General features: G+C 33.8%; 1 protein-coding gene across 1 annotated transcript; it reads left to right on the top strand.

Moving 5' to 3' along the window:
• Positions 1-6,981: 6,981 nt before the first annotated feature.
• On the top strand, positions 6,982-8,573 carry LOC132284829 (MYB-like transcription factor ODO1). Its single transcript, XM_059786965.1, has 2 exons — positions 6,982-7,365; positions 7,993-8,573. The coding sequence occupies exons 1-2, from the start codon at positions 7,103-7,105 to the stop codon at positions 8,528-8,530; spliced, it is 801 nt and encodes a 266-aa protein (XP_059642948.1). The 5' UTR covers positions 6,982-7,102; the 3' UTR covers positions 8,531-8,573.
• Positions 8,574-14,123: the final 5,550 nt, after the last annotated feature.

Below are 14,123 nucleotides of genomic sequence, written 5' to 3'. Positions count from 1 at the left end.
TCTTGGAATGTTGATATGGATAGTGGTGACGCGTGCGCTTTTTATTGGAGGGCGTTTTTTCCCTCCCCACTACCAAATTAAAAGCAAGAAAGGTACACCTACAAATCACCAAGAAAAGATGTCACGGTGATGGCTAAAAACAATCTGAAACATTAGACATTTTTCAATGACCTTACCAACTTTTTGTCTTGATTTTGAATGGAATTTAGTCCAAATTTCACATTTAACAAATGCAACAACTAACTGAGACTTGCCATTTTCCAACCAACCCCCCTCCACCTTTTAATTTCCTATCAGACAAAAAAAGCTATAAATCTAATCCGTCAAGAAATTCTATCTTTGGAAAGTCCCTTGTCATTAGACCACTAATTACGGAGTTGATTATTTGGACTTCTCCAAAAACAAAATTCAAACAATAATTCAAAAAACAATTAATCTCGCCTCTCTCTCATTGAATTTAAGTCCTTCAGTGGGCTGACCATGGCCTACTTGGGCTTGCCCAACTTGATGGTGTTCATGGCTAATCAGTTTCCTTCCACAATCTATGATCTTCTGGTTTTTATGATTATATTATTACCAATCTTTGCTTTAATGACAATTGCATTACACACTAATCACGTCATTACATTATCTAATACTACTATAATATTAGTTTATGACTTTTTGCATTAGTTTATACATGTTTTTTTGTGGAAAATAGTCATTTCAATGTTTTTAAATTCTTATTTGTTAGCTCATGAGTCGCTTTAAGGTATGCTTATGGTGTTTTAGACCATAATGATGCAATCTGAATTTTTGGGTGTGCATCATTTACACAAGTGGGAGAGTTCTCTCTCTCTCTATATATATATGTCTGTTCATGTATATGTATATAGTTATAGAGATTAAAATAATCAAAATGATTAAAGTGATGTTTAATTAATAGTATGACATCTAAATCAACTTGCTTTTCCTTTGAGGGTAATTAATTAAGGAGGCTTCTGTTTGTAGTCATTAACAACAATTTTGAAAATGGTATTACTTATCGATTAATGTAATATAACAGTGACTGGTACCCTGTGAACCATAGAAATTTGATGACCAGAATACTCCTACTAAATTTGAAGCAAACTTAATTCTAGTTCTAAAATCTCCCCATTTACCAAAATTTGGTCAAAGCGAGGCATCCCCCGATCGTTTATACACGTAGTATGTATCTTGGTATAAAATGTTTTCTATATTTGTATATATATTAAAGGTCATTATATATTTTGTAAAATAATACAAAATGTAATTTCATAAGTATGAGAATTGATTTGAATACTAAAAAGTGTATATAATCCAAATTTTAATATTTTTCGATTATATACCCTTCAAGAATTGATTTGAATATCCCTTTTATCTGAACATTTATCTAAGTAAATAACAAAATAAAAGTGATCAATGTGAAGCGGACTAATATATGATAAGAATTCAGTATTCTTTATGAATATTGTAGGTTTATTCTTAATTATGCATATTTCTAACTATTTTTATTCTATATTAAGGGATTTTGGTAATTGTCATTCATAATAAATATCACATTTGAAAATGATAAGTAATCGAGGACTCTCACACTAGCCAGACTATTTCATGTGAGTAGGGGATGACATCATGACGATGTTATCAATCATAATGACATCTTCAATCATAACAGTGTTATCATGCACTCACAAAAATTACAGTTAAATATATCCCACTTTCGAACTCTGAATCATAACTCTTCAATGTATGAAAAATGATTATGAATCCTAGAATTCGCAAATTGAATTCAACGATTGATAAAATTTAATGGAAATAATTTGTTTTCATAGCACTAATTCGAGCACGAAGCATAAAAAGGACACCCTTTCAAAAAAAAAAAATTATGTGACTTATTAGTGTTGTATCACACCTTCCTCTGTGTGAGATTCAAACTGCTCACTTTCCCATGCTCACCAGTGATCAGGGGCAGAGCCAAGATGCCCCCTGGCCCATACTGGCCATTAGATTTTAGAGTATTATATTTAGGCATATAATATATAAAATATTACATAGTGCCCCCCTAATTTTATCTTTCTTTTTTCTTTTTCTTTTTATCTTTTTTTTTTTCACTCTTCTTCTTCAATGTGGTGGCCCCCAGAAGCTGACTCTGTCCCTGCCCGTGATTAACCATCAACAACTATTGCTGGTCAAATCTTATATGGGACTCAATTGCCATTCCCAGGCAAAAATTGCTACTCTGGATTGCAATTCAAAGTAAACTCCCTACCTTAGACAGTAAGGTCATGACAAAAATTCAACCAAAGCTATGCCTCCTCTGCTCGGTCACGTAGGAATCCCACTCCGACCTCTTCTTTGGATGTGAATTCGTCAAGCTACTGTGAAGCTTCATCCAAGACAAATGCAGATTTTACGCAAGAAGTGGGAATTGGACCCAATTTTAATTTGGGCAAGTCACCAATGGGTTAGTGGAAGCCCTAGAATCTAACTCTGTGCACTTAACTCTCTTAGTGATGGTTTATACCATAAGGTAAGAAATGAACTATAGGCGATGAAGGACCCAAAGGATTGTATAAAAGAAGGTGACTTTGAACGACAATAATGCATGATGGGGTATCATTAAAACTGAGAATCCAACTGCTATGGATTGGACTAGAATCTAACTCCGTGCACTTAACTTTTTTTATATGAATTGGACCATAGTTGTCGTTATGATCATGAACTCACAACTGCTACAGTAGTAATATATAGTTGTGATCAATTCAATCACACAGACCTAACTTTGCAAGCAATGTCACTCTTATCTCCCTAGCTTCTACTATACTACTATAGCTACGTATATCATACATTCTTTTTTAAAATAAAATAAAATAATAAAATAAAATCTGAGTAAATAATATATTGTTTGCATCAAAATTCATCATTGTGGCATGTTTTGGATTCGAGAACTTCTACGTGGCAAATCAGGATTTCATTTGATCAAATAATGGAGATTGCAAGAACTCGTACGTGGTTGGCCATGAATCAATTCAAAATTTGGGAGATTTTGAGTGTACATGAGACAGTGACCTGCATGTACATTATACAAACACATTTACAAGTGAACAATCGCATCACTTACCTTTCCTTATGGGGAAAGTATACGTAGTTCATAAAATGCATGTATATCAACTATTCTGATAGAAAACAAATTAATGAATTATATGGGAAGAAAACTAGCTAATAACATTATCAGATCGATCATGTAGTGCCTTCCAAGTCATTTGGTACTTCTCAATTTATATTCAACATCTGTCATTATGAAAATTCTACGCTAGCTTGCTTTTTAATTCATTTGGCAAATTCTCAACCTCAGCCTTAAATTAAACTGGCTAATTGTTGTATATATAATATATCAATCGTATGAAGCAAATTGAGGAATGGACAATATTAACTTTGAATGAATATTTTTAGACTTATTGATCATGATTATCAATACTTCCATTTGATTACCATCAAATATTATTCGATCTAAAATTCAAAATGGTTAAGAACCTGTATGTTTCAGTTTCTAGAAATAAAGTGTTTGCTTGGTTTGTAATTCGAAAATAATTCTCAAGAATTTACAGAATAAAAAACTATTTTCAGATAACTATAAAAGACATATTTTCGAAAATATTTTTTTTTTATAATTGAATTTTTAGAAAACTGAATCAAGCAAAGTTTTTTTTTTTTTTTTTAAAAACAGAAAGCTGTCTTAGAGTTACAAACCAAACATACCTTAATTGTTTTCAAAAATTGTCAACTAAACAGATTTTTGTATATTTTTCTGATTTTTAATTTTCAGACAATGACTTTTGATTTTCTTGCATACACCTAGTTAAGCTCAAAATCATGAAAAACAAAAAAACAAACGCTTGCTTCTTAAAACCATTTGGCAAATTCTCCACATCAACCTTAAATTGAACTATTGCATATATAATCAATCGTATGAGAAATGGACAATATTAACTTGAATGAATATGTTCTTTATCATGATTATCAATTACTTTCATTTTATTATGATCAAATATTATTCTTAAATTAAAAAAAGGCTAAGTATCTATTTGTTAATTAAGTTTTCTAAATACAATTTCAAGAATTCAAAAATATAAAAAACTATTTTCAAATAACTATAAACGCATTTTTTTTATAAAAAAAATGAGTTTTCAAAAAAAAAAAAATTTGAAACTGTCAACTAAATAATTTTTTATATAAATAATTTTTTTTTATTTTATTTTTAGTTATCAGAAAACGACCCTAATGTTTTGATTCTTGCATAAACCTAATTAAGATAAACAAAATGTACTAGTTGAGACCTTACCCCAAAGAAAAATGGGCTAGTTAGAGGGAAAAGGGTCCACATTGAACAATACATACCTAAACCTAGAGATGCAAGTCAAAGACCAAGTTTTTGGATTATTACCTGCCCCCATCTAGAAAATGTTAATTAGATAATATAATGTAATGCAATACAGTTTGTGTTCACATAAAATTAATTATAATGATCATTTGAAAAGGAAGGAGAGAATTAACATTGACCTAAGAGCTTTCCTCTGCATGACACGTACGTGTTACCGTGTGTACCTTTGTTGATGCTGCGAAGTCGCATTCTAAATCAAAAGCGTTTGACGAAGCTTGTACTTTTGTCTGGCTTTCTCATCCGTCTTATTTAAGGCTTAACAAAGACAAAATCAATGGTCAGGAATTAGTATTAACCAGTTGGGTCACCCTTGAAATGTGATCACCAATGGAACAGTCTAGAATTAAGCACATATGGGCGGCTCCAAAATTGATGCTACGTCTTACTTTTAACAATGAAAATACGAGTCCGTGTCAAATATACTAAACCCTAACAATGAGTATGTTTCTCTAAGAAATGGACGAATTAATGCGTGTGAGAGTGGAGGAGATTAAATTATTGAGCTAATCCTAGTATAGCAACAAACTCTAATCCAAAAGTTTTGTACATTATGTGTTGGATAATTTTTTAACATTAGTTTGAATGGTATAACTTCTTTTTATATATAAAAAAAAAAGGGGTGAGAAAGTTTTGAGTCACGGAAGAAGTACATGTCACAAGTGCACGTTTGGTTGATCGGGAAAAAATAATATTATTTAGAGCTAAAATCATAAAACTCCTCATTTTATTACTTTAAAAATTATGAACTAATCCCCTCAACTAAGAAACTGTCATATTATCTCTTAATGTTTTAAAAAGTTTATCATATCACCCCCTCCTCGTTGCATCATTCTGAAAGTTGTTTGATAATTGAGGGGGTTATATGAGGTTCTTGGAAACAAGAAGGGTTTATAATTTTAGCCCTATTATATATGAGATCAATGGTGAAAAATGGAGAAGAGTGAAAAGGATCTTGATTGGTAGATCGCATGGCAAGTTTTTTTTTTTTTTTTTTAGCACGAGGAACTTACCTAGGCAAGGCCCCTTCGGGACCCACCCTAGGTTACAAACCTAAGGGTGCAGAGTCTCACCCCAAGGATGCACCGGGTAAGTCGACAAAAATTGAAAGATTTGGTAGGAGTCGAACACTGGCCAATTGGATGCTAGTCCCGTACCCTTACCATCACTGCCAAGCCTCCGAAGCTAGCGCATGGCAAGTTGTTATTTGTTAACGGCTGCCTTTTGATGGGAAGCAACTCGTGGAAATAAACTAGTCCATATGTGATTTTCCCGCATGCCAAACATAACCATCCTCGTGTGAAGATTATGTTCAATTACAAATCTTTTGAAATGCAAACTGACCTGTGCCCATTCTATAAATTTACTTATATTCTAATTGGAACATCTTAATTGATTGATAAGAATACAGATGAAAAGTGTTGGCTCGTATTAGGTGTATGTATGTATATATGTGTGTGTGTATATATATATATATTAACACACACACTACAGATAACTTGAAAAGTATGCAAGTTTAGCACTTGCTATACGGATGTTTTTTCATTTTATACCATATTTTGCATTTAACCATGAAATTTCATTAAAATGTTTCCCTGTTTTTAGTCGCAGCATCCATAAATTAACCAAATAAAGTTACAGAGGACAAAATATTCATTTTTTTAAGAAAAAAATGGTAATAAAGGACAAGAAAGCTAGTTTTTCTTGACAAGTATATTATTTGATCATCAATCACACAACTCAAAATCATTATCAATTAGACTAAACCACCAATATTCCTCCTAGGAATGTCAAACGAGGTGCAATGTTAATTGATGACAATGAAGATATTACTATACAACTTGCCAATGCCACATTATTTTTGTTTCATTTAAAGCTAATTAATTATCAACGGGCCAGTGATTTAACGGTATCAACTTCTCACGTTCCAAAAGGAGGTAAGGGGTTCAAGTCTCAGAAGAGACATGTATGTGTATGAATACTAACTAGGAAAATAAATAAATAAATAAATAATAAAAAAACTAATTAATTAGCCTCAGATCAAAATGACTCTTATGGTTTAGGCAAATCAGCTCCATATGAACCACTAATTAACACGGGATCATGTAATTAGTAGGCTACAAATAGAGGACAAGTTGAGTGTTTGAACTCGATAAGGATAATATTGTAAGTGTGTGCATGTCTGCTCGAACTTTCGCGAAAGAATAAAAATAAAAATTGTGGCAGTATAATACCGGCAGGTATACGTGTTGATGACGAAATGGGTGATGGAATGGTTGAGTAAGAGTGCAATGAGGGAGTGGATTGTGTAGGAAAATGGGAAGAAAGTATTTGGGTGTGCATAGATGTAGCTTTTGTCGTTGGATCAACCTATGATTCACCATCACCACCTTGTGTAAGCTGATAACACCCGGACACAAGAGGGGATTGTAGTTCACGTGTACCTTTCACAAACCAATGTGTGGGCCCTAGAATCACCACTCTCTCTCACCATATATATATTCGCAATGGGGGAGAGAAAGGTGAAAGGACTTTATATAAAGTTTGGTGGGCATATATAAAGTTTGGTGTGAGGGCTTTTTGAGTCTTTACTACAAAATTTGTTTCAAACTATAGTTTGGTGAGAGACTATCTAGCTACCTAAGCTTGTGTTGTGTTAGTGACATGGGTAGACAACCCTGCTGTGACAAGCTCGGGGTGAAGAAAGGGCCGTGGACGGCCGAGGAGGACAAGAAACTCATCAGTTTCATCCTCACTAATGGCCAATGTTGCTGGCGCGCCGTCCCCAAGCTGGCCGGACTTCGTCGCTGTGGCAAGAGCTGCCGCCTTCGCTGGACTAACTATCTTCGCCCAGACTTGAAGCGAGGCCTCCTTAGCGAAGCCGAGGAACAACTTGTTATTGACCTCCATGCTCGTCTTGGCAACAGGTTAGTTGAGAAAAAGGCTTCTTCTTGTTATTCGTGTGGTGCATGTTTAGTGCACGCATTCTTCACAATACTTGTTATTAGTTTTTTTCTATCGAATGATTTTCCTTTTTTTTTTTTATGTCTAGCACTAGCTTGTATATATCAAATACATGTGTTTGATATATATATATATATATATATTCAAAAATGTTTAGGAAAGATAGAGGACGGATTGTAATGAAGTTGGTGAAATGATAGCGTGGGTTCAAATAATGCACAAGAACATACTTCGTCTTTAACCAGCTAAAGGTTTTATAATATGATTGTCATGATAAATTTATTTAAGTAACACTCTATTAATTACTAGTTTCTTGTTTAGCTCATCAATGGGACTAATAGAATATTGAATCCAAAGGGTGCACTAATGTTTTGTCAAAATAATTAGTTCAGCAACTTGTTGGCTTCAGATTCAATTGTTTGAATTTTGCTTCAACCAACCCTAATTTAAAAAGAAATGGTGTACGTATTAAAGTAATGAGATTAGAATAATATTTCTTGTGCTAATGGGTTTTAGATTTTGTTGTCTGGGTAGCTTGATATATGATTAAAGTACTAATGAAGTTTCTTTTTCTTGTTTGTGATGATTAGGTGGTCCAAAATTGCAGCAAGATTACCAGGAAGGACTGACAATGAGATTAAAAATCACTGGAACACTCATATCAAGAAAAAGCTTCTCAAGATGGGAATTGATCCTGTCACTCATGAACCGCTCCAGAAAGAAGCCAAGGCAACTGAAACATCCTCTCATGCAGATGATTGTTTGCCGGAATCCGGTAACCATAGCTCGCAATTACCGGAAGCTAATGGCACCGCCAGCTCGGAAAACTCTGGCTCACCAACTGAAAATTGTTCCGGCGACGAGTCCCATTTGTTTGATAACACTGTTTGTGACAATGACCCATTAATGAGTTGTTTGTGGGGTGAAGAAACTTCCCTAGTTGATGGGCCGTGGGAGATTCCGACCACCGGACAGAACTTCGACAATACCAGCTTGCCATCCTGGGATGAAAATTGTTCGTGGCTACTGGATTGTGAGGATTTCGGTATTCATGATTTCGGGTTGGATTGTTTCAATGACTTCGAAGTGAACACGTTAAACACCTTAGAGATGGGCAACAAGCAATAATCTGTACCATGATGGGACTTAAAAAAAAAAAAAAATGTTACAGCTTCACTAGTAGTGACCATGTTACAAAGTATAATGTCTGGCTAAAGTTAGATATTACTTGTTTTATTACAGAATATTCATGGAGGGTTGAAATGAAACCTCAATTCTTTAAGAGGTTTCTCACCAACCAAACAAGTTAAAGTACAACACCAAACCCAAAATCTTTGAAGTTGAGGGTTGTTTAGAAATGTTGTACTCTGTTACTTTTAGGCGCATTGGACATCATCAAAAGATGTAAGATGGAGAATGGGCCTTGTGAATATTAGAACTTTTGTATATATATGTATTTATATATGTTGAAAAATCAATAAAAGAAAAGTCATTTTGTTGTGGTTCTATATATATATATATATATATATATAAACATTATAATCTTGAGTTTCATTTGCTTCATAGGCTGAGTAGGCTTACAATTAAAGCATTTTTTTCTATGATCTTTTTTTTTTTTTTTTCTTTCCTAAATGCATTTTTTTCAATGAATTTTTCGATGATCTTTAATTCAACTGTTGTACTCTATCTTCTGTTGTTAAGCCAGAATTAATTAAGATCAATGAAGTAAATAATAGCTCTGTGGAATCATGACTCAACCAGACTTTTTTTAGGGTTTATTGACAATGAAGCAGATGAAAAATGGTTGCCGGAGTTAAAAGAGTAATGATAGGCTGATATGGGGTCCAGGTCTAGGTTTTTTTCTTTTTTTTTTTTGATGACCCAGGTCTAGTTGATGCATCATGCGATCTCTGATGAAGCATCTTTGAAAAATGTACTCCTAGAAATAGACAATGGGATGATGTCAACCAGTCGCAATGTAGTGTATGGATGACATACTAAAAATTGATGCTCTTTTAGATCACACTTGAAATGTTTATATACACCAGGACTATATCAAAACTTGTTGGAATTTTTTTATGGAAGCACTACTATTGTTTTTGGTATTTTATTTCGTCACAATTTCTTTCCATTTTTAATTAAAAAAAAAAAAAGTATCCATTGCCTCAAAGTTTCTATAGTATTCTTTTAAGAAGTACACACTATGTTCAACACAAAGATACGCAAGTCATGATCAAGCGCGTGTCCGACACGACTACAAGTTTCAAAAAGTTCGAATGTTCTTTTTGAATGATTAGAGACGTTGGAACATAGCGTTAAGATAATGGAGGCATATGGCCACTTATAAGATATAATGAAAAAAATTTGTAATTATCTTTTAAAAAGAGGTTCTAATGCAATTTTAAAACATATTGTGGGCGAATAGAAATATAATTATAAAGCTGTAGAAAAGAAAACACCGCCCATCCAACTTCAAGCTCCTAATTAACCCACATGGGTGGCCTAGCTGAGACAAACTATAAACTCGGATGTTCGACTCTCACAATGCAAAAACACCTTGTTTTAAATGATATGTATTGTTTGAGGGTGATTGCACGTATTTAAAGTTTAACAAGTTCACTAGATTAGAGATGAGCTGGGTAACCCAATTGATAGAAGCACTCCCTGAGTTGTATGGGAGCCCAAGTTCTACTCGCCCCATCCTCCCTCTCCTTACCAAGTTAAAAAAATAAAAAACAATATTAGAAGGATTTTCCCAAAAATAATAAATGATTGCATATATTCGAGGTTTACCAAGGTCACCTGACTGGAAGAAGGTGTGGTGGTGTTGCTCGAGTGATAAAAGGGCCAGGCCAAAAGTGCCCCCACCCTACCGATCCCCCCTCCCCCAACTAACTACTAACCATTGCCAGGACCCCAAAAAAAAAAAAAAAATGATTGCACATATCAGAGATTCACCAAAGTCACTTGATTGGAAGGGTTTTCCCTAAAATAGAAAAATAAAAAATCAAGCTCTAGAATTTAGGGGGAAAAAAAAAAAATCAAGCTCTAGATTAGTGATTACATTCATGTGAATAACAAGTGGCTTCCTTAATCATCTAGGCTTATTTATTAATGCCCTCCACATTAGTTAACTCATACTTTAAGTACAAAAATAAACATCCTTGAAGTATCAGATAAAGCCCTAATCCACTGGCACTATTACTTACTTAATGGCATTGTGGGGGGAGACATAATAAGCCATGTTCAAGTGGGTAAAGTAAGAGATAATATTCCAAGAATCATGGGCATTATCCTCTGAATTTCTTATCAGTGTTCCTCAAAACACACTATGGGAGTGACACACTTGTGGCTTCCTTATAAATTAAGCAGGTGATAGAATAAGACCTGAGCACACACTCCATTCAAGTTTCTTCTATCATCAATAGCAAGATCTTCAGGAAAAAAAAGTACACTCTCACTAAGCCTTCTAACACTAAAATAATATCACTTTTTGAGTACTGACTTCAATCATGACATCTAGATATAATCTAAATATGCCATTATCATCACTTCTTAGTGGTGATAATTATAAAATTCATTTGAAAAACCAAAAAGCAACTGGTGTCCATTTGAGACATTTTAATGAAGTACTAGGCATCCAAGAAAATCCCACATTGACAACTTCAAGTACCTACAAATACTTTTGGAAGCAACAATTAATGGAATTTATATTCCCTTTTATTGGATGCCTAGTACTTCATTAAAATGTTCTACAAGCTAATGACACCATAAAAGTAAACCACACAACCATCAATATTAATTTTTTTCAAGGAAAAAAAAAATCAAGTAGCACAAAAATTAACTAAAAGTTTAGGGCACCCATGAATGCCTTAATTTGATTAGATACAGTGAGACATAAGAAAACATAATGCATATACCTGTCTTGTAGGGTAAGTTTTATGGAAGCTAAGTAATGGTATCATCCACTATGAAACCATTCTGCACAGACATTCATATGAATAATGACTTTCATTGCCATAAACAAAAAACAAAAGGGTTGCAGAACATAATGGTCCCTCTCCCTAGAGTTGAGAGGATCAGAAGGGAAGTGTGGAAAAGGAGGGGAGATGAAAAGACCCTACACCAAGATTCTCAATATCTCAAAGCACTTGGTGGCCTGACATTGCCCTAGAAAAAGATTGATTGGTGAGTGGAATTTTGTATCATTTGATACTTGTGGTTTCGAATTCAATTGGACGATATTTATAAAAAATAAAAATAAAAATTGACATTCTAGTTGTGCTTCACCTTTCAATCATAATTCTTCAAAAACATCAAAACCCATTTTCATATCACACCAGAAAATAAAAATAAGAATAATAATTTGCACATTTTCATCGTATGGATACAATATAAAGGTCCAACTCTCTGGGCTCCACAGAAGAGGAGGGTGTATATCATGTGTAGAACAAATAATGTTCACTTTGTAGTGCTTTAAGGAAAAGGCTATACCAACTTCTACCAGATCTACTAGTTCCTACCAAACACAATCATACAAAGAAAAAGAAAGAACTGGGAGTGCAAGCACAAAGAACAAAAGAACTATTAGGTTGAAGATGAATGGATGCACACAATGAAGAATCTCTAGACTTTGGGTCATTAATTTACCTGGAATTCCTGGTTTCTTCATGGATATATTGCTAGAACTTGTAAACCTGAGATAATTATTTTTTTCATTCTTAAAAATAATACAACAAAATAAAGAGATTAACTTCCAGGGAAAAAGAAAGAGAAAAGGAAAGCAACAGCTTATTTATAAATGTCATAATCAATGATGATCCTCATGCATCAAGCTCTAATACAAGTTGTAATGCCGTAAAAGGAGGGTCAAATTAAGATCCAATCACAAATAATGATGAATAATTAACAATCAAATAAAGAAAATAATATTTATGAATTCTTGCCTACGTCAGCGAGAGATCATCTCTATAACTGTAGAAAAATATAGAGGGTAGAGAACATATAATACCTAAAATTAGCAAACAAACTTGAGCTTTGAAAATCTTGTTTTCATGCTCTTTAGAATTTCTTCCATCTTCATGCACGGATCTTTCAATAAACTTTTGTAATACCTTTTCAAAACCAAGTTCTGTATTGGACAAAAATATATAAGTTTTATATCTCTATAAGATAGCTCCAAACAGATAACCTGTGCATATAATATACATATGTGTGCGTGTCTATATGAGAAAATCAAATTAAATAATGAATTTAAGATAAAGCTCCTCCACTTTTTCTCAAACTCCATCAAGCCAATTAGGGGTTTTCCTAGGATTGTCGATTTATATGGTTCTCTATAGATTAACACCTCACAGTTTTGTCATAATCATGATCAATTGAGAATTCAGGCCACCTGGTCCACTCCACCTACAAATGAAATCCAATCCCAACAATTGAGAATCCTTTTCACATGTTCTAGACCTCACAATGGCTTGTGCAGATCAAACCAAACTCTCAAACAAAATCTTTGGTTCTAATACCAATTGTTGATGAAGTATTGAAATGCAAAAACCCTCCAAGTTTTGTGTCTTATTGTGTAACGAAGTAAAAAACAATGAAGAGAAACAATGACCAAGAACCAAGGTTTTGTGTGGTTTTCCATATGCCTCCATCCACTTGCAACCAACAAGAGAATGATTCATTTAAACTTAAAAATTACAAAATTCATGAACTAAACCATCCATGAGATACGCAATGAAAACCTACAAACATTCCTTATGTAGAATTCACTCAAAATCCCAAACCTATTGCCATACCATAACCCTATTTTACCATCATTGACCTTTCACTTCCATGATCGCGTGTCAGGTCACTAATGTGGGAGCTTGAACCAAGCTCAAAAACTCTTGCTGCGTGACGAGCTGCGCTCAAACAGACTCTTAATCTGTTTGGCTTGACTCATGTGCAGCACTAGTTGTAAGATTTGCCTGACATGGTCATCGTGGAGTCAGATTAGTTTCATGGTCCAATAGGATGTCCTTTCTTCTGCAAGTCCCAGTGTCCAATAGGATGTGGATGTCATTACCAGATGTGCCCAGCTGATTTCTTGTGTTAATCAACTCTCAAACTTCTGAGTAATAACAAGATCAGCAAATCAAATGGACCTTTAGCTGGCCTCTTGAGCTTTCGAATACAGTCTTCCTCCCAACTTAGCTTAATTGTCTCGTCTAAAGATTTGTTTTTTCATGCTCAGCTGATTTTTCTGTTTTTTTTTTTTCCTGATTTCCTTCCTTCAGGAGTGGATTAGCATGTATATGTTTTTCTTTTTCTTCTATTCTTTCTTGCTATGTCCTAGAAATTAATTACTTAAATAATTAAAAAAAAAAAAACGAAAAAATATATAGTGACTTTAACATAAAAATTAACTCTGTTCACAAGCAGGAATTCTTCTTTAAAAGTGGCATAGTAAGGTATAACAAATGAAAATGGATGGATACATCGGCTAAAGTTAAACCGGGAATAGGCCAACTTATTGAAAGATTATAAATGAATGAACTCTCACCCAACATACTCACACAAATCTGCCTAAGAACAGGTTATTTGGGAGGTCTACAGGGTTACAGATTGAAATTGCCACACTAATTTTGATTGACCTGTAAATTATGAGTAATTATTTCTGATGCACACTTGAATAAAATGATCCTAATGCCAATAGATAATTTTGAGTAGTCTTACCTCA

Source organism: Cornus florida, unplaced genomic scaffold (assembly GCF_030987335.1).
Source record: "Cornus florida cultivar Cherokee Brave unplaced genomic scaffold, ASM3098733v1 CherokeeBrave_3.0.0_Hap2_Chr11, whole genome shotgun sequence".
NCBI lineage: Eukaryota > Viridiplantae > Streptophyta > Magnoliopsida > Cornales > Cornaceae > Cornus > Cornus florida.
Note: the sequence above shows the minus strand (reverse complement) of the source record. Positions and strands in the feature narration are given on the sequence as shown.

Bases quoted from the DNA above. Each gene is read 5' to 3' on its own strand.
- LOC132284829 (XM_059786965.1), top strand. From the start codon at position 7,103: ATGGGTAGACAACCCTGCTGTGACAAGCTCGGGGTGAAGAAAGGGCCG. The intron at 7,366-7,992 runs GTTAGTTGAGAA...TGTGATGATTAG, and splicing joins CATGCTCGTCTTGGCAACAG to GTGGTCCAAAATTGCAGCAA.